Here is a 25296-nt window from a genome sequence, read left to right on the forward strand (position 1 = left end):
TCCTTCCTCGGTGAGCTTCGCCTCCCACAAGCTTGGTTACCCCGTGGACCAAGAAGTCACCATGTCAGTGTTTCTAGCTCCGGCCACTGGCCTGTTTAAGCCACACATTTCTCACTACCTAAAACAGATTATCAAGTTTGCCTGGGAGCTTCTAAAACTACAGATTCCATGTCCCTACCCCAGACCTAGTATTGAGACTAAAGAAGGCAATGTCCCCCGGCTATCGCTGAAGAAGTGGCTTCTCAAGGTCTTGCTGCCATTGCCCTCCCTCCCTGCCTGAAGACATGTTACAGAAAGCTGTCTACAAAACTAGCATCAACCTCCAGGACGCACTTGCTACATCACTAAGGATTTTTCTCTCTCCTTCTCTCTCTTTTCCTCCCTCCCTCCCTTCCCCACCCCTGGATCTAAAGGACAAATTAGATCTTTGGTTCTCTTTGGTAATGAGTCAGTTTTAATCTTTAAAACATACAAGCGATCATGTTTTTCTCTTTGTCTTGGTCACTAGGAAGCTCACAGACAAACCCACGACTGACCGCCCTACCCTTTAAACCAACACAAAGAACTTATGATATTAATTTCATATATTGTTATCTTTTAACTCTATCTTGAGTTGTCTACCTTTATTTTCCCTTTGCCTTGATTGCTGGGTCTCTTTTTTAAAAAAAAAAAATTCTAGTTATACGGCAAAGCTACTGCAAATTCTTCTCAGAACAAGGTGGGATGTTAGACGAAGTATTTAAACACGGTCGTTGACTTGCAGCCCTTCATAGCACAACAGCCAGCTCTAAGGCAGACGGTGACCGGCACCAAAGCTGAGACTAGGGCTCCGAGGAAACTTTTCGGTTTTAGGGTCAACTCCCCGAACAGAAAAACCTTCCCCTCTGGCTTCAGTCGTCATAGAATATCTGGGAGCGTAACTGAACTGCATATGAAATATGTATAAAGATTATTAAAATATTTAAGAAAAGTAAAAACAGCCATACCCATTCGAAATCTAGACTCCTGATATTCGATTCTAAGTCTGCTGTCTCTCAACCCCAGCCGGTAGATCTGCACGCAGAACTTCTCAAATTCTGCCTCTTACGGAAACATAGCAGGTGGGTCTACGGAACTGCACTCAAGTGACAGCAGCTGCTGGAAGTCTCTGGCCTTGTGCATCGAGCAATATGAGTGGGTCGTGCCGAATACCTGAACATCGTTCCTGTTGTTTAAAACCATTAAAATTTTAAAAACCCACCTCCGTGCTTTTAGTGGAACTAACTACCGCAAAACTACCTGTTAATCAAATGTGATCAAAAGGCTGCCATCTGCTATTGAAAAGTTTTCCTCTACCTGTGAAAGGCTCTGTTCTCCAGGGTACGGAGTCAGGAGCACTCATGATGCTTGATGCCAGGGGCCCTGGCTGGTCCGACCCCGTGGCAGCCTACCCTTGTGTGCTTGTGGTGATCACCACGTGCTGCTAAAATTCAGAGCAGTTCCCTTCGCTTCTTAGCATTGACTCGCTCCATCTGCATCAGGAGGGTGGGCACCGGCCAGCAGTCCCCCGGTTGGCACAGCTGGGGAGCGTCCGGGTCTGCCCCTGGCCTTGTATGTGGGCAGCAGGGCCTGACTGAATGGTGCCTGTTCTTGTCACTGCTTTTAGTTATTTCTTTCATGTAATAATTTAAAGATATGGATTCTGTTTATTAAATTCACTCTATGCCAGAAACAGTACTAGACGCGGGAAATGGCAACAAAAATGAAGTGAAATATAGCAAAATTCTCAAGGCACATGGATTAGGCACAAGGAAGGGTGAGATCTAAAACTTCTTTATTCTCTAATATTTAAGTAGCCAAGAGTGCCTTAAACACTGCCATTTTATATTTTTGCAAACATCACTTGATCTCCAAAGATGTGAACTAACCATTAACAATAATCCCGTGAACATAAACTAGCAGCTGTAAATTTTAATTTATTCTTTTATAGATTTTAGTTATATAACCGATACCACCTTATTGCAGCCCGTATAAAGTAAATAAAAAACTTCCCATAATTTCCTGACTCAAAATAACAACAATGAACATTTCACCGTATGTCCTTCCAGTCCTTGGCTTCTAAGTGCTGGAGTCAGCGTCAGTCAGGCTCTGGACCGCATATGTCAGCACTGTGCTGGGCTGAAACCCCAAGGCTGGCTGGGGCATTCATTCAATTTCTCAGAAGAATCTAAGAAGGTAGCTAGACCCACCAAGTGGCTTCATAGTAGTAGTTTCCAACTATGGAGAGCTTATTCTATATTCCAGCCACTGGGCAATACGATGTAAATCTCCCCTGAGAACTAGCATAGTGGAGCTTACTTCCCATTTCACAGATGGAGAAAGTGAGACCTGAAAAGACACAATACTGCTAGTAAGGACAAAAGCTGGGATTCAAGGCTGTGACTGGTCCACCACGGTAAGAAAGAAATATCAGTTTCACATTACTGCTTTCGATGACGACATATAGCTTGTGCCGTCTCTTCTTCCTTTTCACAGGAAGAGAAGCGGGGGAGGGGGTGGGGGGATGGCGGTCTACTCCAATCTGAAAGGATGGCGAGGAAGGACAGCTGGACCGGCCTGAGGAGGGGCTGGTTTTGCCACCAATTTGCCCTGTGCCCCACAGCAAGCCCAACTCTGGGCCCAGTTCACCTGTCTGTTCACTGCAGATGTGGCCACCTAGGTGTCTAGGTCTGAAATTCTATGACTCGAGTTAGTCCCTGTGTAACCTCACCACATACAAACTAGACGTCAGTGAGGCCAAAGGGATTTGTGTCACTTTGCTGCTATCACCAAAATAATAATGCTGAATACGCAGTAAATACCATTTGAATTGCCCTAAGGAAAAACATTAAGCAAATGCTTCATTTTATTCCACATGAGGGGATGAGGATACATTAGAAGAGGGAATGACATGGAAGACACAAGAAGGAAGAGCCTCCCCCGATTTAATTTTGTACCATGAAGTGACCCCAAAACCAAGGGTGTGTACTTCTTGTACTACCACTGAGCTGAAATAAGCTGAACACTTAATGTAGAATACAGGCCACACTACTGACACCTTACAGCCTGGTATACATGACTACAGGAGTGACGAAAGCCCTTCAGAAATATTTACTGCGTAGACTCCGAAGTATACTCAACAGTTAAACTACTCAAAATCTGAACATGTGGGCAGCTAACCTTAACAACAACAACAACAAAAACAACGCACTGTTATCACCAAAATAATGATCCCGAAGACACAGGAAATACCATTTTCTGTAAGATTGCCCTAACTCTTTTGGGATAACAAATACAGACATATCACTAGATTCTCTCTGCCCTTGAAATATGGGAGTATCACAGCCTTTGACTTCGGAACACTCAAGACAAAATGTATGTCTGAGTATTAACATAAAAGTGATGTTAAGTTCTTTTTATTATAAGGCATTCTTAAGAGATCTGAAAACTTAAGAGGCACCATTAACCACTTAGTATTTGCAAAGGACTGATAAACAGAGATTTGCAGTTTAAATGAAGATAACCAAGGCTTCCACGATCTGACAGGCTTTCCTGAACACCTCAATCATTTCGACAAATGTGCAGAGTAAGGGTACTCTTTTCCAAGCCACCCTTCAAGGCACAACCATAATTATTTGTGCTTTCAGTTACAACTGATCTTGGTTATTCCATCTTCCACTGGGAGTGACAGCTCTCAGTGGAACTGGCCTGTCTGTTTTTATTTTAGGTTTTATTGAGGTATAACTAACGTAACATTATCTTAATTTCAGCTGTATGACATAACGATTCAACATTCGTATATATTTCCAGATGATCAACACAGTATCTGTCACCACACAGTTATAAATTTTTTTCTTGCAACGAGAATTTTTAAGATCTCTTAGCAACATTCAAATATATAATACAGTACTGTTAACTTTCGTCACCACGCTGAATGTCACCTCCCAGGACTTATTTATTTTGTAACTGGAAGTTTGTACCTTCTGATTGATTCCTCACCCATTCCCCACTCTGGCCCGCTTGTTTTTAAATCTCAAGTTTTCACACACAATGTTTTCTCCACTAGCGAAATGCTTGCTATGAAGTTTCAAGTTTTAAATAAGGATTTCTAAATCAGTTACTTCACTAACATATTTATCCACCAAGATACCATATGGAATGAAAATTTTAAAGTTTGTACAAGTTTCCCGTGTGTTTTGAAAGCAAAGACCTTCTCAAAGTTTTCGTTAAAGAGTTCATTTTTTCCCTAATTTCACTTATAGTTACATAAATTCATCTTAACCTACATTTGTGAACCTAACTTTCTAGTTATGAATGTTTGAAAACACACACACATACACAAAAAAACCCACTCTTGGGAGAGACTGACATTTCAGTAATCTTTGCCAGCTGGCATGTTCAAAATGGAATCTAAATATTGTATTAGCAATATCAATAACAAGCAGGTTCGGCAGGCCTTAATAAAACACTCTTGAATTGTGAGAGCAATTTTTGTTATTCTGTGTTTCACCCAGCATTGATTTAATAAAATCTATGACAAACTCTTTTTTAATCATGTAAGAATTCTGAGGTTTATTATATGTGCATAATGAAAATCTGAAATCAAGTAGGTATAATGAAATTTTTCCTGCCCAGTCATTTTTGAAACTTTTGACAGAAGTAACACATACCCAGCAAAACCCACATAATACGTGTACAACTCAATGGGTTGTCACAATTTGCCCAAGTAACCAGCACCCAAATGAGCAAACCTCAGGAGCCCCCCTTCCACCTCCTCTAGTCACCACCTTGCACCCCAGGGACAACCACACTGCGACTTCTCTTTGCACACTTTCCCTGTGAACCCTGGCTGGGGGCGACACAGAGCCGAGGGGATCACCTCATCAGAGCCACCAGTGCTGGCCTGCACATTATTTATTTCTTGAAAGGTAAGTGGTATCTTGATCTTACGGGTGAAGAAAGAGAGGCTCAGAGTCAAGTATTTGACCAAGCCAAAGGGCAGATAAAGTGTGTAAATGAGTGTGTAGCCATGTGTATGTAGGTGCAGATATGTGTGTGTGTGTGTGTGTGTGTGTGTAAATGAGTATAGCCATGTATATGTAGGTGCAGATATGTTTAAGTGTGTGTGTGTGTGTGTGTGTGTGTGTGTACATATGTGAGAAAGAGAGAAAGCGAGAGGGTGACAGGGACAGGGACAGGAACAGGGAGAGAGCGCTATTATGAGAGTCTGTCAGAGTTGGGATTCAAAGCCAAGTCTCTCTAATGCCAAACACAGTTCTTTAGCTCAAAAGCTATTTTTAGGCAATCCCATTTTCCTCCTAGTTTATTGACTCACATGTCCAACACATGCCATTTATAGTTAAATGGTGTTATACAGGGAACTATCACACCCCCTGGCCCCTGACACACACACGCGCGCGCGTGCGGTATGCTAGGTTTTGAAATGCAACCCATTTTCTCATTACATTCTGGATCGTGAATGATTCTGCGTCTTGTTAGAGGTGTCTTAATTTTGAAAATTAAGCTGGGAACAAGCTAGTGAGATTGAAGAGGGTATATCTTTGATTCTGAACTGGATTTCCATCACTCTTTAAATTATACTGATTTAAGATGTGATTAGTATTATTTTTCCTAAGTTGACTGGGTAATGGGAGAAATGCCACCGCATTCTACACTAATGGCATCTGAGGCTCCGATATCTCTTCCCGCTTCTCAGTTGCTCCGGCCCCCTCACCTCTACCCAAAACGGCCTCTTGGCCTGGTCACGGCTGCTCGCGTCTCCTTCCATCTTCGGCCCCAGCGATGACACTACCTTGACCGCCCCTGCGGAGCTCGCGTGCTGTGAGGCACACCTCCCTGGGGCAGTCCCCACGTTCATGACTATCAGCTCTTAGCTCCTGGCCCTTCCTTACGTGGCCATATCAGCATAAGATTTAAATTACACCATCTATCGAGTCCCCACTATCTCGCCACCCCTGTATCTTCTCAAAGTCAAACCCACTCTCCACTACCTTTACCAGACTCTCACCGACAATTCTGCCCAGAATACCTTCCCTTCATCTTCCCGTCTTCCAAACTGGAAGGAATAAGGTAAGCTACCCAAAAGGGACATGGGTGACTTTTCCCATCTCCACCCTGGCTCATCATATTTCTCCTTTGCTTTGAAGGCATGTACATGCTGTCTGTGCACTTACTTGTGGTCTGTGCCTTAGGTGTGGGCTCCACTATTTTGCGAGCTTGGCTAAATGAGTGTTTGCTGCTGCTGCAAATGTAATGGTACCTCTTTTGTATTAGGTCCTGGAGCGACGATGCTGTGAGAAACACACAGTTGGCCATGCCAAGCAGTTCACGGGGCTGATTTAGGAAATGCGGGGCCAGCAGCCTAGCATTACACAAGCAATGCCCTCAGTGACAGCTTCCCCAACTCCTGACTTCCTTCTCCCCCCCAGAATCTAAGCCCTTCTGCAATGCCAAAGCACCGAGGCTTCTCTGTCTTCAGTGATTCTGTCTCCCAGCTGGACTGCAAATTCCTTGAGACCGGAGGTCTCCACACCTCGAGGGGTAGGTACCCCGCACACTGCAGGAGACAGAGGAATGTTTGTGAAATGCATGTATGTAATTCACTGGTGTGGACTGAACTGTGTCCCTTCCAAAATTAATATATTGAAACCCGAACCTCCAATGTGACTGAATTTAGACACAGTGTCTTTAAAGAGGTGATTAAGTTTAAATGAAGCCATAAGGGTGGAGACCCTAATCCAATAGGGCTGGTGTCCTCCAAGAGGAAGAGGAGACCAGAAGGAGCACAGTCCCACAGAAAAGGCTGCGTGAGGACACCGTAAGGAGGCGGCTGTCTGTGAGCCAAGGAGAAAGGCCCAGGAGAAATCAAACCTGCCAACGCCTTGAACTTGGACTTCCAGCCTCCGGAACTGTGAGAAAATCAACGTCTGTTGTTTAAGCCATCCAGTCTGTGGTATTTTGTTATGGTGGCTCCAGCTGATTAATATACTCGCCCACTGTCCAAGCACCTTGGACTCTAAAGTTGGGACTCTGGGGATCAACTCTGGCTGCCATGAGAAGTTCACAAATATCCTGAGGTTGGCTGCTCAAGGCTAATCCTCAGTAAAGGACACTTATATCCCATCCTCCCTCCCTCCTTTATTGCCGATGAGGCAAATCTAGTTAAGGCAATCCCATTCTGCCAGGAAAATGAAAGTTGGTCACCATTAACTCAGATTCTGGGCCTCTGGGAAATTATTTTAGGTTGACTGACACCACCATATGCCCTGCGACCTTGGCAGTCCTGTGTACCCAGGAATGATGGCCGTTATCAGAAAAAGAAAGTTGGAAGAGTCTCAAATGGGAAGATCTGCATTCTGGCCTTAGACCTTCCACTTACTGGCTACATAGATTTACTTGCACATGTAACCTAAGGTTTTTTTGTGCCCATTGCTTTGTTTTTTGTTTTTTTTTTTAATGGCTGTGCTGTTATAATGGACACTTCCTTTTCCCTTCTTTGGGAACTGACCCTGCCTTGCATCTGGAGAACATTCCATTCCCTAAAGCATCCATGTGCTTCCAAGTGATGTTTTCACCCCTATGGTGAAACCATCCACCCCTCCCCGTTCCCCTGGTTACAATAATGGCTCTGGTGGTCATGTGACCCAGGCTGGTCTGATTACAGTGCTGCTCAGAACTTTCCCTGAGACTCTGGGGAAATGCTAGATTCAAAGCTGATGCTTGTAGCACAAAAGGTAACAGTCACCTTGTGAATTCATTGTGAGCCTCTTCCAGCCCATTTCCACCAGAGGCAAAGCCAAGCTGGGGAGAGAGAACTGGTATTAGCATTACCATGATCCTACTTGGTTTGCTTAAGTCAAGTCATCATCTCTAAAAATCATTTTAAATTCTTTCAAGTGACAGCCAAACCACTAAGTGGGTCAATCGCTGAGGCCAGGGACCTCCTGTAAGAAGTTAGCACCCCCATTTGGAATATATGTTGGAAGTTGGGGGTGAGAGGTAGGCACACAGTGGGTCCCACAGAAGAAGATGCCCTGACATGGCTACTGTACCCATGTCATCATTTGGGCCTACTACAGCTACAAAAGTTTAAAAGTGAAAACTTCATTCATAATAGTTTCAAACCCTAATCATGGCAAAACTTAAAAGAATGAAGTCTCTCAGAGTCTGAAAAATACTACACACAAATGATAAACACAGAGTTGGCCTTTCTACATGTCATCAGCTTGTCTCCTGTCACGATGTTCTCATGGTCTTGCTCTAAGTGTGGGAAACAAATCCAGGGCCAAGACACTGGGTTAGAGCAGCTCTACTGGCAGATGTCATCGGGCACAGGCCTGTGGTTCTGACCCCTCACTGCAATTTGTGTCAAATAAGCAGAATGAGAACATCCTGAAAATGCCCCATTAAAAAACAAACCAAGAAACAAACTAAGTAGGTCAATCGCTGAGGCCAGGGACCTCCAAATCGCAGCCCTAAGAGGGGCTTCTCTGACCATGAGTTGGGGGAGAAGTTCAACATGATCCTTTAAATAATTTTCTCAAGGTCTTTATCACTGCGAATATGTCTCTCCTTCTTTCTTTCTCTCCCTCTCAACTCTGTCTCCCTCACCCATCTCTGTAATGAAGCTTTGCAAATAGTTCGTATTCTGGCTCGGAGACACTAAGAGTTGGAAGAAACAGAAAAACAAATCAAAAGCCATTCAACACATCCCTAAAATCTTAGTCACTCAAAAGCGTCAGAGAGAACAGCTGATGAGGGCTCAAACTCTACCCCTCCTGTGGGTATCTGGTGGGAATCTGCCTTAATGTGGAAGGGGCTTCATGGGGACCAAAAACAGTCAAACCCTCCTGAAGGTAAAACCGCAGTTCAGCTGTACACAGATTGTCTTCATCTAATCGTCACAATAATTGTACCGACCTTGCAAGACTGGTATTTTCCTATTTTACAGTAGCTCAAAGAACTTTACGAAACTTTTCCAAAGTCGACAGCAATTAAGTAGCAAGGCAGGGACTAGATCCAGGTATGTCTGATACGAAAACTGAGGTCTTTTATCTTCATGCCTTCGTTTGTAAAGGTCAACAGGAGAGCTGAGGGTCACGGAGACACCGCAGAAGGAGGGGCAAAGGGATGGTAGGAGAGATTTATTCTTGCAGACACACGAGGAGCAATGATAAAAGCCTGAGTGCATGGGCCACGTGCGCCCGTGCATGCACCCCCCCGCCACGCCTCGCACGCACTGTAGCGCACACCACCCAGGAGTTCTCAGCCGCGCCTTTCAGTTGTCGAGGGAACAAAACAGGAACACAAACTTGACCTCTTGCAGTTTACAGGTGGACCCTTTTAAGTTCACTTCTGAAAAAAGAACCGCTCACTTGGAGTATGTTCTAAATTCTCCTTCATTGTAAGCCTCTTGGCAATTGTATAAAAATATTTCTTTCTAGACTTCCATCTATGTACAGTTTAACAGAACTTCAAGGGGAACGACTTTTCCGACTGTATTTTAAGAGTGAGCCCTTTGATACAAGCAGGCTGTGCAATACAATATGATCCAAGGTTGTATAATCTTTATATTTTATAATCTAACTGATACAACTTAATAGACAAGAAATGCATTTTTAAATGCTCAAAAAATTAAACTATAAGGAATATTCCTATTGGTAAAGTATAATTAGTATAAAAATATCTATATCTACCTATCTACTGGTATAAAATTCAGTTAGACTCAAATAAAATACTCATTCTGTTAAGGGGTGTGTTCCTCATTGCATTAATCTTTGAATGACTGTCTACGGCCATGCCACCCTGAACGAGCCCGATCTCGTCTGATCTTGGAAGCTAAGCAGGGTCGGGCCTGGTTAGTACTTGGATGGGAGACCACCTAGGAAGACCAGGTGCTATAGGTGTTTTTTAAAAAAAAAAAATCTTTGAATGACTAATTTCAGAATTTCCCTTTTTTTCTATCCACACCCTTTAAAATATCTTAAAGTTGGCTGTTTACAAAAGTCACATGTAGGGACAAAGAGAAATGAAGTGCCTTAATTATTTGAATAAAAGAAGACAACACAAGTATTCATTTCCATCTTTCGATCTTGTCTCAACTGCTTTTAAGCCATATAACAGGCTTCTTTTCAGCCACAGTCTGTAAAACACTAAAGAATATCTAAACATCTAAAGTAGAAAACTGTTTAGAAATACTTATACCATTTCAACCAAAGGTGGGTATGTCTGACCCTGGCTCTGTGACCTTGACCAGGACAACTGCGCCAGGCCCTTATTTTCCCATCTATAAAATGAGTGAAATAATACCTAGTACATAAGGCTAATATAAGAATAATGTAAAGAAAATACACAGCCGGACACGAAGGACCACATCGCGTATGATGTCATCCACATGAAATGTCCAGAACCGCAGGTCCGCAGAGACAGGAGGCAGGGCAGTGGACGCACAAAGAAGACCCTAGTGCCAATTTACTCATCAGAGCCGACAGGCCCACCTCCCCGGCTTCTCTGCCCAGCAAGCGCGCCTGCCCCTTCCCTCCTCTCTCTGTGCCCTTCATTTTAGCGATTTCCTCCACTTTCTAAGCTATTTCTTTACTGTCGTGGCTGCTGTCAGCTGCTGCTCCTCCTCCTACCACACTTCAATACAGACCCTTCTGCTCTGGTCACCCTATACTCCCGAGACTCCCACTTCTTTCTGCCCGCCACTTAATGGGTGTTTCTGGATTGACAACCTCCGAAACGTGCTCTCCACGCCGACTTCCCTCTCCTGAAACGCCAGCCTCAGTTTCCACCTCCTACTGGCCATCACCCTGAAACAGCAGGCTCGGCCCATACACACCTGCTCGGCAGGTACCTGGCCCAGAGGGGGCTCTCCGTGCCATGTCCCCAGTCGAGCTGGCAACTCCTTCTGGCTCCCTGTCTCCGTCCATAGGACTGCCATTTGCTCAGGATGCAACACTGGATTTTCATGAGAATAGTTACTATGATAGCAGATCAGCTGTAATTAAAAGACGGCTGTCCAACGGATGCTCGCTCAGTTTCCATACTAAGCTGCACACATCGTGGACGTTGGGGTAACTGGCGATTAGGAAAATTTGGATTCCCAAGAGACAGTGAAAGCCAGAATTGATCAAAGACTTCTTTTAAAATTGCATTTCCTTATTATTTTTTTTAAACAAACTTAAAAACATATTCTCAGTGACCACATAGATGGTGGGTGATTAGGAACGCTGAAAGGCATCCCCTTAAATTCACCTGCTGGTAAACAAAACCCCCAGCAGACTTTATTATTGTCGTTACATAAATATCTATACTCCCGCCCACCCACCCCCCCCCCAAAAAAAAAAAAAAAAAAAAAAAAAAAACCCAACCAGAGGGCTTCGCAGGCAGAAGAGGACAGAAGGCAATTAGGACGGGGAAAATGTAGAGACAGTGTTTCTTCCCCCTTTCTATTATTACTTTCTTCTTTTCCTGAATGAGGGTGTGCCTAAGGGCAAGATTCAGGAGATTTATGCATTAGGTGGATGCCCTAGTTTGCAAAATGGACAAAAGAGTCAGCTTGTGGAGCAGATTAGGTGCAGGAAACCAGAGGGCCCGGGGGCTGTGGCCAAATGTGAAAGAAATGAGTCGGGGAGGATGGGGTAACCCGACAGAGGCGGGGATCCTGGGCCCGTGGCAGGCCGGAGTGCTGGCAGCATCATCCTGGTTCGGTTAGGAAGGAAAGGCCAGTGGGGCTGGCAGGGAGGACGGGAATCATACAAAGGAGAGGAGTCTGGGAGACCCCTCCTTCAAGGGGTTCTGGAACTTTCACCTTGAATATAAGGATCAAGATTAATGACCAGAAACCTTAGGCATGAAACAGCGTCAAAGGCTAAAAACCTTAACGTTCATCAAGCATGTGTGTGGGACCTGGCGCTGGACGGGATGAGCATTTTCATGTTCTCGTTCTCTTTTAATCGCCACGATGATTCCCGGAGATACATCTCACGGCCCCATTTTACAGACGATCGAAACTGAGGCCCCAGGTCGAACAGCTGGTGCCCAGAGAGCCAGGGATTCACAGCCGGCTGATTCGGCACGAAACCCACGCTCTTCTGCTCACTACCTACGCGCCCACTGTGCACGTCAGTTTTAGAGGAGGGGTACAGCTAGGCGTCTGGGAGCTGGGTGACCTCTCAAGGAAGCAGTCCTGTTTATAAAGAGATGCACGAACTGTCCTCCAGATCTAAATAAATTCCACAGGATCCGGGGCGCCCCCAGTCTCCTGCCTGGCAACTGGACAAGGGACATTTTTAGCAGAATACAGGGAAACCACACGCTGAGAATTTTAGCCCTATTTTCCTAAGAATCACAATTTTGTCAAATATTACAATAACTCTGGAAATTTAGCATGTTGTAAACGCTTTACTAATACGGATGCATCAAATCCTCGTAAGAACCCCGTGAGACAGACAGACGTTCTTATTATCCTCACAGAGAGGTTCAGCCAGCTGCCCAGGAAGCCACGACAGGGCTCGTTTGCAGGTTGTCCAGATCAGTAATGTTGCCTCCCCCACCGCCGCCGACGTCCACGAGACCTTTGAGAATTGTCTCGTTCGAGGATCGGGATCTTCAGCCAGGCTGCCACCACCCTCTTTCCTCTCCCTGGACGCACTTGCAGACACAGCGAGCTGAAGGGAACACTCCTTTTCCACTGAGCCAGAGAGAGCTAAGTCTCAAACTCCACTCTGACCTACTTTTGGGGAACACAGCTGAAACTCCACAGGAAACCTCTGCCATCCATGAGGTCCACTCCCTAAGACACGGGTCAGACAATGAAGCCTCGGGATGCCATGGGGCTTTGCCCCAAGTCACAGAGTTCACCAAGTGGCAGTGCTGGGACCAGAACCCATCCAGGTCCCTCCCTGCTCCTTCTTCTCTTACCTAGTTTCTCATATACTGAATACTTGGCTCTTGAGACTTCCGTGGCACAGCTGAAAAGCAAAGTGAGGTACCACAAACACTTGAGCTGTAAGAATGTCTAGCTAAGGGAGAGGGTAAGGGCTGTGCAAAGCGGGTGGTACACAACGGTCCTTCCAGGAAACCAAGTGCATGAAGCTAACCTAGAACTTGGGAAACTCGCATCCCCAAAGCAAGTCATCTAGTGGTCACGACCAACCTCTGTCACCTTTTACCAATGGCAAGCACTCTGTACATTCATGGAACAACATGCATCTGGCAGCAAAAGAGCACGTTTCCTTTGTCCCGTTTTGGGGCCTGCAACAGCACAGTCCTGCTCGGCGCCCTGAAAATGCCTGCGAGGCCTTCTTTCCATTTCATTAGCTCACCCACTGGGTTGTCAGCAGCGAATGGAAATAAAAACTTGTTATGCGCGTTATGGAATATATTTTAATTCCACCACTGCATCCTACAGAAACAGATTTAATAATAATTAGTGGCCCAATACTGGAGTGACAGAGAAAAGGAAGAAAGAGGGAGGGCCAGGAAGGCCGGCCAGGTGTTAGTAACAGCACGGTGGCCGCATCAGTCCTTCTTGTGAAGGACTGGGACGTGTGGTCTGACCCCAGAACGGGCTGTAAACGGCGAGGGGGCAGGCCCTGGGCCTCCCTGGGAACTCCAGCCTCATCCCAAGCCTGTGACAGAGATGAGTAAGAAAGAAATGCTTGCTGGCTGGGGTAGTGTGGCTGGGCCCGGGGAGCGTCTGCTCAGAGGCAGAGCTGGAAATAAAAATAGGTGGGCCCGAGTGGTCAGCGGACCCAGAGTTATAAAGGCAGCAGTTTCTCTCAAAACAAAATTCTGCAGGGAGCTCTAAGGCCTGCGGGGCCTCTGAAGACCATGAGGGCAAAAGGGGAAGATCAGATCGACAGTAGCCTGTAGACACTTCTAGAAGAAGGCATGATGCGAACAAGGTCAGCTGTGCCATGTGCAGCTGAGACGAAACCTCCAGGGACCAGATGAAGGTTCAGACCACGGGTTAGGGGTGTCTTTAATGAGGAACCACTGATGATTAAAATAATTCATCTGAGGGGGATGTTTAAATTAAGGCACCTAATGTTAAGTCTGATGGGTAAATGGAATATGTGTGTGTGTATGTGTGTGTGTGTGGTGGGGGAGGTGGCTAGGGAGTTTGGAAAAGGGAAAAAACATAAAATGCTTTACTATTCTAATTAAAAAATTAAGAGATGTTATTAACTAATAAAACTAAAAATGTATTTCAAACACATAAAGACCATAACAGAGACACAGAGAGACACGCAGAGGAGACAGCTGGAGACACCTGTCAGCTGGCCACTCCTGCAGGGTTTGGAATAAGCCACACTCATGTGTTTGGCCCCGTCCTGGGTCTCCTTTAAACAATGGGTTTGGCCCCTTCTGGCACTCTGCTAGGTCTCTATTGTACAAGAACTGAAGTGCTCTCTAGTCCACGAGAACTGCTCACATACTAAAATCGTCTCTAGCAGCCTAAATGGCATTTAAAATAAATACTGTGAATTGATGAAATGACCAATTATGTTAAGTACCCATGCCTGGTGTAATCCAAACCAAATCTTACCCCATTATCCTCAAAACTGCGAGGTGATTCAGCAGGCCCTCTTGCCAATGATTCTGCAAGAACCAAAACACACAGGCCGCACTCGATGGGACCTCGAGTACTTCCAGTTAATTCTTGCAATTGGTTTTATGCTGGAAAAAAAATAACTGTGCTACGTTTCTGCTCGACAGTTAATAAACTAAACAACTATCAGTCAACACTGTAACCATTATGTCATTTTGTTCCACTCGTGTCAAGTTTTAACTTCCATAATTTCCTCTTCGGCTATCACGTTACTCTCTTTAAACAGATCCTGACGCGTGTGATGTCATTATCCCAAAGTGCCCGTGACTCGCTCATCGTCCGCACCTACCACATGAAGTCCCCATCGCTCTTCTCTCGTGATCCTCTCGTGCCTACGCGCTCTGGCTGTTTCCTCTTCTTGCAATGCCTGTTTTTTCCTGCTTCCACCTGCCCACGCCTATTTTTCGAGGTCTTTGGTCAAGTGTCAATTCTCCCAAGAAGTGACAGCTCTTATGCTCCCAACCTTCTGACAAAAATCAGTCTGTTTCCTCAAAACGCTGTGACAAATCTGCTTATTCTGCTGCTCCTGCATTCTTTAGTCTGGACCCCTAGGGCCACTCTGCCCAGCAGGATCTCCCAGTAGAGCGGGTTCAGCCACTTCTGCTGTGATCCAGGGCCCCCCAGCCAGGCTCGCTTTTTTCTGCTGGCTGGTGCCTGGGCCCATGTCTCCCACCTTCGCCTTCTACTCCGCTCCTGGGAACTGGGTTCTTTCGGGTGTCCCTTCAATCCCAAATACCTGGGTTCTTTCCTACCGAGTTCTTTTCTACTGTCTGATATCTAGAAAAACGTTCTCCTGCTTGCTATAGGGAAAAAGAAGGAATGTGTCCACATTTTTAAGATATAAAGTATAAAAATGAGAAGGTGAGCAGAAGTCAGGTACATTTTCCTCTATTTCATTCTAACCCAAACCTTTTACCGGTGTGACTGGGCAGCTCCCTTTTTAATATACCCATATGTTTATTGTAAAACTTTTGCTTGTGGTTTTTAGTGACTTCTTGATGAGCCAGTACCACCCACCAAAGGAACATAAAATAATTAATTAGGAAGAGCATGCACGTAGTTTGAAAAATCTTGTCACGATAAAAGTGTCTCAAGAACTCTATATACAGATCCAATAAATGAAGAAACATTGCAGAAAAAATAAAGTTGACAAATCCCCGCCCACACTCCCCAAGTCTCTCCAAGATCCTTCTGATTTTCACATGCACAAAAAAAATGGGCTGTACTGAACTGGATGTGGATTCAGTGGCATCTGAAATCTGTAATAATTTAATTCTCAATCACTAGAATAATTAGGAGAATTTTTTACTCTACCAGGAAGAGAAAAAAAGTCTTCCACCTATGAGACAGAATCTCATAGTAAAATCACTCAATTTCAGAAACTTAATTGATGTTCCTCCCCGTGCTTTTGCCTGAAACAACCCAAAATATGCTTAGAGCAAATCTTACCTAGTGTGGAACTTAATGAATAAAAAATGTATAGGAAAATGTTCTCGGTAAATAAAAATCACTTTTCTGTAAATTATCCAGACGTGACTGATAATCACATTGTTGCTATAGAACTAGAGGAAAAATAAAGATGCTCGTAACTTTGAGATTTACTTGGAAAAAAAACCCAAAGGCTCATCATAATCGGTTTCCACATTTACTATCCGAAGTGAGATAAAATAGATTTTTTTAAATTAAGTATTAAGTTTTGAGAGTGGAGGGAGTTACCTTCTTTTTCTTCAATATTTAGGATGGCTATGATGAATTAAATGCTCTAATTAAAAAATAAGATGAATCAAACTTGCCTGCCTAAATTTTACCTGTACCAAGCAAAAATGCAAAGAAATTCTTAAGTTACCGACTTCACAGGCTATTAGAAAACCAACATACTACTGCATGGCCTATAACGCAACAACAAAAATGCGATCTCTCTCCCAGTTGTTTGAGCTGGTCCAGAAACCTGAAGATAAATGTCTCTTCTCTCTCAGCCACATTTATATTCTTCTACTTCGCATGCATGGCCGGCCAGCCCTTGGTGTGTATACTTTTAAGAAAAAGAGTCTTAAACCAACCAAACAACAGCTCTAAACCAACTGAAATGCACTGAAACTCCTCACCAGAAGCCCAGTACAGTCCCAAAGCCCTTGGCACAACCAAATCCACCTGGCTCTTGGCCAGATGTGCCACGCTGACACCTGGCCAAGCAACATAGGCTAATGGGGACAAAACCAGGAACACCCTTGGGGTCCAGCCAATTCTAGCTTATCTACACAGCAGATACCAAAAACAGCGATACCCCAAAAAAGTAATTTCTGAAAGTATTTAGAATGCATCTTACTGCTATTTTTTGATGTTTATTCTTAACTTTAGCTATTTCAAAAGAAACAATTGCAAAAGTAGAGATGAAAGACAGGTTGAATTCCCTGAGTGCATGGGACAGGAACACATTCAAAGCAGCTGACCATGGGTTGGACAGCAGGAAGGATGTCCCCCTGGAATGATGCTTGTAGGGACAAGTGAGGGGTGTCTGAACTCTGAGCCTCCGAACAAACCACAGTCACCCTTGCAGGCACACACAGACATTATGGGACAGCCAGGAATGAGTGGACCTCCACGATGACCACGGTACCGAAAACACCCAAAACATCCCCGGTAGCCCAATCATTGAAAAGACGTAACGGGGTTTATTTTCATCAGCCCAGTTTATGCTACTGCCATGTAATTCCAATTTTACCAAAGCCAGCCAAACACTTCCAGACTATGACCAGTGACGACAGACTGAAGAAGCAGTCCTGGTTTCAGGCGAACAATTCATAGCAACCAGAAGACATGAGTAAGGAAGAAATAAAGAGAACTGGACAAACGGACCCAACCCGCAACAGTCACACTTCTCCAGTGGCCACTCCTCAACGGGACAGAACTCTCCTGATTGACACCAAGCACAGAGGAGTCCTGAAGCGGGGTGGGGCAGGGGGAGAGGGGAGAGGTGCTTCTGGAGACCTACCTTGTAGAAGGGCTCCGTTTCTCTTGAAGAAGGTACTGCCCGGCCAGATGGGTGGCCCTGATGTGCTGAAAGAGAAGAGAAAGCAGCGTGAGGGCCAGCTCGTTTCCGTGCGCTCACCTGCACTCGACGCGGCCCTCGAGACGGCCTCGAAACACCTTGCCAGTCATGCGTTATGTGTACCCTCTCAAAACGCATCCTTAGAAATCATTAGTTTCGTCTTGTGATAAGTGGACTTCATATTTCACAACGCAGAGCCTGTTTGCTGTTGCTGTGGATATTCTGGTTACTGTCTTGGCCCTGCTTGCTCCCTCCTGGGCACCGGAATCATTTGCAGGTAAACAAAATGGCAAATTCACACACTTCAACATCATAGCTTATAACGTGCACAAACTTGTTCATAAAAGTATGACTTGATGTGGCAAAGAACTTCTATCCATGTCTGAGACCAGGTGGGTTTTCTAATACTTCTTGGTGCCACCTGCCTATCATAAACGCAAACTTTCTTGGCTTTCTACCACCAAATCCTTAATATATACACAGATATGACCTTGATCAGCTTCCTCACTCTCCTTATTCTCTTGGTTTTATATCCTGTTTTAAATTTCTTGGCTTAAAATGTTGCACTCCATACCCTATAACGTATTTTGCAGATGTGTTACCATCCAGAGTCTAAGAGGAGAGGCAACAAAATAAGAAAAATCAATATATCACAGACACTTTACTGCATTTATAGACAAGCATTTTCACTGTTCACCAGTGAAAACCTTTATAACCATGCCCATCTTAGTAAACCATGCTTAGAGTGGAAAGTAGGTTATTCTAAATCAAGGATTGGTTTACATTAATGTGGAAAGCACTTAGTCAAAAATGTTACTACACCCAGCCCAACAGGCAGTATAAACTACTTTCACCAAAACAGTCCATGGCAAATGATATTGGTTAAAGCATTATCAATCACCTTCAACATTAAAAAAAATAGGAAGTTGGTCTGAATAATACATTCGTAAACTGGGCGGACAGATACCCAGAGAATGAGAAATCTGAATGCCTCATCTGTCAACCGGGTCTCTGGCAATGCAATACCGTTAACAAACGGAGAAATGCCAGAGACACATTCTGCTGACCGAACCTTCATTAGCAGAGGTACAAACAGCATCGCGCGTACAGGGACACATTACATGACTGGGGAGCAGTAGAAGGGGAGGAAAAAAAGAGAGCTTAAGTGTAAAAGTACTAGTAAATACTAAAGCCATGTCAAATGGGCTAGAAAACACACCGTGAACCTTGATGTAAATGAATCTTTTTGTTTTATTCTGTTTTGGATTCGCTATACTCAGAATAAGCGAGAATAATGCATCTCTCAGCTGTGGCTTTTCCTACAGCCCAGACTCTCAGCTCTGGCAGGTGTGGCCTCTGAGTGGCCAGGACAGCAGATCTGGCTGGGGTCGCAGGGCTGTAGGCTGATGGCAGCAAGCTGATTTCTCTCCCCTCCGATTCCTGTCCTATTCCATTTTCAGGCTTTTAAGGCTCAAAGTTGCAGGAAGAACACTGTGCATAAAAATGCTTACGATTATCCTTTACCAACCTCAGCCAGCTCCTGGGATTTTACCATTTTATTTTCATAAGAAAGCAGGAAACAACAAGCTGGCTGCTGCCAATACTGAATCACCTGATGTCTAAAGATATTTAAAAACTGAGGACTTCATTACTGAGGAGGAGTTAGTGCTTCTGGAGAATTCAATAATTGAGTGTTACTGCAGGAGCCTGAATATCCATCCATCCAGCTTACTTCCACCCAAAGCTCCTCTTTATCCTGACCTTGATTTGGCTGAAAACTGAGTAGATGCCAGGGATGGAGTAAATGTGGGCAACTGAGGACGAGTAAATCCAGTGGTTTAGATAAGGAAAATTCTCTATATGATAGAAATCTACTTAAAGATTTCTACAACGCCCTTTTAAAGTACCTAAGTCGCTGATCACTATTCTAGTCACCCTGCTGTGCCGTCCGTGTAATCTATACTGTAGCAGTGAAGAAAGATTTGGATTGACCACCCACCTGCTCTTACCTGGCCCCTCCTGTAAATGACCAATTCACCTGGGGTCTCTTTCTAGCTCAAAGTAAGCTGTTTCTTGTCCTGCTAATTTCAAAGCTTTCAAACATATGAATTTATTGGCTCTATATTCTATAGTGTTCTTTTGGATGGTTTCTCTAAATGATATCTAACTATTAGTAAATCGAGGATTTATTAAGTGCTTATTGAGAACTGGTGCTCAGAAGAACCTGGCATTGCGGGGAGAGGGAATTAAAAGCCACATTGTATGGCTTCTAGGAAGATAATGACATACTTATGTGGTTCCAACCTTCTATGATTCTACCTGAAGAGATAAGAAATGCCTATAAAAAGGTTGGTGGTTATGGCCCTGAGTGGCTGCAGGTTGTGGAGGCTGCAAATAGATGCTCAAAGTTCATTTGAAAACGTTACATGAAATTAATTGACAGTGTGTACCAACCCCAGTAATTCAGAGAAGCATGTGGTTGAGGTCTTTTGTAGAAGAATCTGAGGCCACTCAGCAAAACACCCATTCACATGGCAAATCAAAAGACAACGGTGGGTGGGGCGTGGCTTGCATAGGGGGAGGATGAGGGGACCCTCCACACTCAGTCACTTACATGTCGGTGACTTGTGAAAGGGCGCTGCTGTGAGAAGCGGCCACTAGGGCCCCCTTCAACCTGCCGAAGTGGGTTTTCATCACCATATGACGGCGCTCGATGCTGCTCTGCTCCGCTCACACTGCTCGATGCTGGGATAGCCAATTACAGAGAACAGCAATGACACTTTCCCATGGGACCCTCCAATCCTGGGGGTGAGCAGGGCAGGACCCACCCTCCCCACTGTACGGATGAGGAAATGGAGACTCTGAGGGACGACGGACTTGCTCAGCCATCACATGGCTGGTTAGTGATCAGCCCAAGACCAGACCAGAGCTTCTGGTGCCAGCCCTCTGTCCTGACACACGTATCACGATGGCCCCGACTTCATTTCTCATCTCCCAGCTTTCTTCTCCCAGCACTAAACTCCTAGCTCTCCTCCGTGGAAGAAGGCTGAGGATGGTATTTCACTAAGAATCCCCCCGAGGCAAAACCCCAGGCTACAAATGTGAAACGCGGGCATGTGGGCTCCTACTAGCAGAAACAATGCGGCGCGGTCGCCACAAATGTCTCATTTCAATAATGCTCTCACAAAATTCCATGACCTTCAGCAACTACCAGCTAAACCCGCTTCATAACAAAGGAAGCCAACCAACAGGTTAAGAGGGCCTCGCCTCGCAGAAAGGCAGTTTGTGAACTGGCATTTGAGAACATTGATCCAGCTGGTCATTAAGACCAGCGCTGAGCCAGCAAATCCCCAGAGACGAGCGGCATCATCGCGAACAGCACACCCTGCGCCTGCTGGACTCACAGGCGTCCACCACTCTCTGGGCCTTGCTCTCCCGGCTGCAGGACTTCGAACCACCAAGGGGATCCCGTGTTTTCCCTATACTCCTGAGCTTTCATCATTGTGAGAACTGGCTGGATGGTGACCAAGACCCACGCATCTCTACCCAGCGGCCTGGACTTTTTGTAACAGTCTAATGAAAAGCAAATCAAGAAATGAACTTTTTGCTAAGAACTCAGCAGCCAAATGTGAACTGGTGTATCTATAAGAGAGAACGAGATACTACAACATGAATGAACCTTGAAGACATTATGCTAAGTAAAATAAGCCAGACACAAAAGGACAAATACTATGTAATTCCATTCATAGGAGGTCCCTCCAGGAGTCAGATTTAAGATGTGGTTTCATAGTGTAGCGCTTAGCACGTCTGCTTTACACGCAGAAGGTCCTGGGTTCGCGCCCCAGGGGAGCCACAGTCCATGGTCTACAGCCATGCCACCTTGAACAAGCCCGATGTCTGATCTCAGAAGCTAAGCAGGGTCGGGCCTAGTTAGTACTTGGATGGGAGACCACATAGGAAGACCAAGTGCTGTAGGCATAAATAAATTAAAAAAAAAAAAAAAGGCGTCAGATTCATAGAGAGCGGAGTAGTGGTTTCCAGGGGTGACGGGGAGCGGGAAGGAGGGAGTTAGTGTTTAATGGGCTCGGAGCGTCAGTTCTGCACAGCGAAAAGCATTCTGGAGACTGGCTGCCCAGCAATGTGAATGTACTTCACACTACTGGTCACACAACAGTTAAGATGGTATGCTTTACGTCATGCGTACTTTACTACATTTGTACATTTTTAAATGTAAAATGAAAGAAAGAATTAACATAGGAAAGACTCTAGAAGAAGCGAATCCAAGTCTAAAGAGTTTTGGGCACTGAAGGACCAACTGACGTGCTGTTTCTGAACAGCCCCTGCGGTCAGCATCTCTGCCAGAATGGTCCACAGCTCACTTGAAAGCAAAGGGAAAAGGATGTAGCGAGATCGGCCTGTCCTAAACTAGTCCTTCCAGAGGCCACGGCTTGCCCACTGTGCTTCAGGCGACAGAGCAGTCCCATCATATTCTTAACACTGCAAACAGAGTGTGACGGCAATCCCTTCGGAACTGTGACACCCACCATCAGACTGTGTTTTTCCAGAAATAAAACAGTCAAAGTAGATGTAGCAGAGGGGAATTGATTTCTGAAAACAAACAAACAAACAAACAAAAAACTTGAATTCAATTGTTTTCATTCTAACTGGATTAATCACTAGGAAATAACAGAGGAACAAATATGACCTTCACTTCACACTAAACCAGACTCCTTGGGTGAAGGCTGCAAGTCCCTGAATTCAGGGACCAGAACAGTCTGCTGGAGACATGTGTGAGGCAGTCTCAAGTTTCAAAGAATATTGTTCAGTTTGAGAAGCATCCATAAAGAGCACAGTTGAGAGTTCAAAATCCTGGGGAACATTCTTGACATTTTTAATAAACCTGAGTAATAAAACTGGAGTGTGTTGACATTTGAAACCATTTCAGTGCCTGCCTGGTCCCATCCAAGTGTACTGGGGACAGCACAAGATGTGGATTCAGGGAATTTGTCTGTGCAAAACACATGTTGAAAGTCTTTTAACATGTCAAAGTCTCAGTTCCACGCCTGCAAACTGACGGCCGTGACAGGAGCTAGTGTGTGAGGGTGAAATGAGCCGATGTATGTAAAAAGGACGCTCTGCAACCTGCAACCTGCAACCTGCAACCATCCCAGTGGTTGTCTTGGTTACAAGAAAACCACAGCTCAGTTTTCTTGTCAAGTGACATGCTGGGTGCCAGCACTTCCTCCTATAGCCTGAGGTGTGGACTCTCCCGGTATGGCTCCTTCCTTTATTCCTGTGACGGATGAGGTAACCGCACCTCCAGCTTCCTCTTTTCTTTAAGGATGCTTTGAGACCATCTCATTGTACTCCTTCCTCAGTCCAAAGTAGCAGTGAACAGTTTCTAAAATCAACAGGTGAGAAGCAGCTTCACAGATGAGAAAGCTTAAAAAAACCCGAAACAAACCAAAACAAAAAACCCAGTAACTCTGCATAGAATCCCTCGTAGGTCCAAACTGGCAAGTCCGCAGCCCGCAGTGACCTTTCCGGGTCGTACGATCAGAGCTGGCCTCTCGCCAATTTTCAGAGGTCGGCAACTGCTGGGAAGGCGATCACACAACAACCATCCAGGACCACAAAGCCCACAACTGACAGCCTGGCGAGGGCAAAACATGCATCGTGGTAAGAAACGTCCAGAATCGTTTTGTTAACTTAGCCCAATGTGAAACCTAGAGACTTACCCTGACTCCACCTGGATTAGCCTGAAACAGCTCCTGTGTGCCCGTCACGGCCAAGGCCCTGGATGTGCCGAGGGCTGAGATGGCTGTGAGACTCCGACAGGCGGCTACTCTGGGATCGCCAGGTATATTTAAATATGTCGGTGCTTCACGATGCTCCACAAAGCATGTTGTTAGGGCTTCCTCCTCGGACAGGTTTGAGAACTGCTGACCTAAGACAATGGGGTTCCCTAGCCTCGGCACTACTGACGTTTGGGGCTGGGTCGTCCTTTGTCATAGGGGCCGTCCTGTGCATCGGAGGGTATTCGGCAGTCACCCTGGCTTCTACCCACTAGAATTCAATAGCAACTCCTCCCCCAGCTGTAGCAACTAAAAATGTCTCTGACATTGCCACATGCCCACTGGGAGATAAAATTTCTCCCAAGTGAGAACCACTGACCTTGTGGGCAGCAACCCAACTAAACTGGCCTCAATCATCTCCCAATCGCCAAGTCTCAAACCCATACTACATCAGCCGATGTCACCTCCTCTCTTCCAAAACCAAGCCATTCCACATAAACCATTCACCCTCCATTATTTCTATCTGCATCTGAACCTTCTCCTTGGCCAGAGTAACTCCCCGATTGCCCTCCTTTCCTCTGGAATCGCTCCTCCCTCCATTACCTGTGGTCTCCACTTGCCTCTCCCTTCTGATGACTTACAATAGCATCTCATCTTATCCATTGCGAAACATCTACTGGTGTCCTGCGCTCAGCTCCCAAAATTCTGCTATGCACTCACAAAGCCCATGAGCTGGGCACTGAGTGCCTGACGTCTAGTTCCTCATGTCACAGTCTTCCTGGACTGGCCACAATCCTCTCATATCAGTCACCAGAGGCCTTTCAGTCACTTAGCCGTTTAGGGCTAGTGGCCCTTGATGGCACCGCTGTCCCTTCTCCCTCCACGCCCTCCCACACGGGCTCACACGAGAAGCTTGCTTTTATTTTCTGGTTATATAAACTCACTATAATTTTTGACATTATCTCTTAAAATCCTTTCCAATTTTAGCCTCAAACTACCCTCCTAGCCCGGTTCTCCTCCCACTCTCTGTTCTAAATATTCTGCTAGCTCTTTGTCCAGCCTTGACCCCGTAATGAGGGGCATTCCTAGAGTGTTAGCTCCCTCTTCTTTTTCATGCAAGATTCCTTTCCCAGGAGAGTTTGTGGACGCGTGGAAAACCTAACTTTTGCAATTCTGTGTCTCCAATTGAACTTGTCCCCAGTCTCTGGCAGGCATCTCCGGCTGTGTCCTGACACAGCACTCGGCTGTCACCCACTCCCCTCAATCTTCTCAGACCAGGGGTCCAGCTTCCCACTGCTGCCTCCCCTGCCCAAGCCACTGCTCTCAGCATCTCAAGTACCACAGACGAGTGGCTTAAACAGAAATTAGCTGTCTCACCATTTTGGAGGCTAGAAGTCTGAGATCAAGGTCAGTTCTAAGGGCGGTGGGTGAGGGCATGTTGCATGCCTGCCTCCTAGTTCCTGGTGGTTGATGGCAAGCTTTAGCTTTAGCATGCCTTGGCTTATATATGCATCACCCGAATCTCTGCCTTCATGTTTACATGCTGTCTCCGTGTGTGTGCTCATCTGTGTCCGATTTCTCCTTTTTATATTGGCTTAGGGGGCCACCCTATTGCACTTTGACCTCATCTGAATTACATTTGCAATGACTTAATTTCCAAAAAAGGTCATATTGGAGGTCTTCGGTATTAGGACATAAACGTATAAATTTTGGAGGGACAATTCAACCCATGACGGTGTCCATGGCTGTCACCCTCACTCCCTGCAACGTGGAGACACCTGTGTCTTTCTTTCCCT

The 25296-nt window shown here is 45.3% G+C and overlaps 1 protein-coding gene and 2 pseudogenes across 4 annotated transcripts in view; 2 read left to right on the top strand and 1 right to left on the bottom strand.

The window, feature by feature from the left end:
- Positions 1-25296, bottom strand: part of FOXN3 (forkhead box N3) — a 257286-nt gene that overhangs the window by 87727 nt on the left and 144263 nt on the right. For all 4 annotated transcript variants that reach the window (XM_025041993.1, XM_025041992.1, XM_025041994.1 and 1 more), the window contains exon 4: positions 17649-17713. In XM_025041993.1, the coding sequence (XP_024897761.1) occupies positions 17649-17713 (65 nt within the window). The remainder of the gene's footprint in view (positions 1-17648; positions 17714-25296) is intronic.
- LOC112473924 lies at positions 9826-9944 on the top strand (annotated as a pseudogene).
- Positions 21568-21683, top strand: LOC112473873 (annotated as a pseudogene).

This window comes from Pteropus alecto, unplaced genomic scaffold, assembly GCF_000325575.1.
Source record: "Pteropus alecto unplaced genomic scaffold, ASM32557v1 scaffold8, whole genome shotgun sequence".
NCBI classification, from domain to species: domain Eukaryota; kingdom Metazoa; phylum Chordata; class Mammalia; order Chiroptera; family Pteropodidae; genus Pteropus; species Pteropus alecto.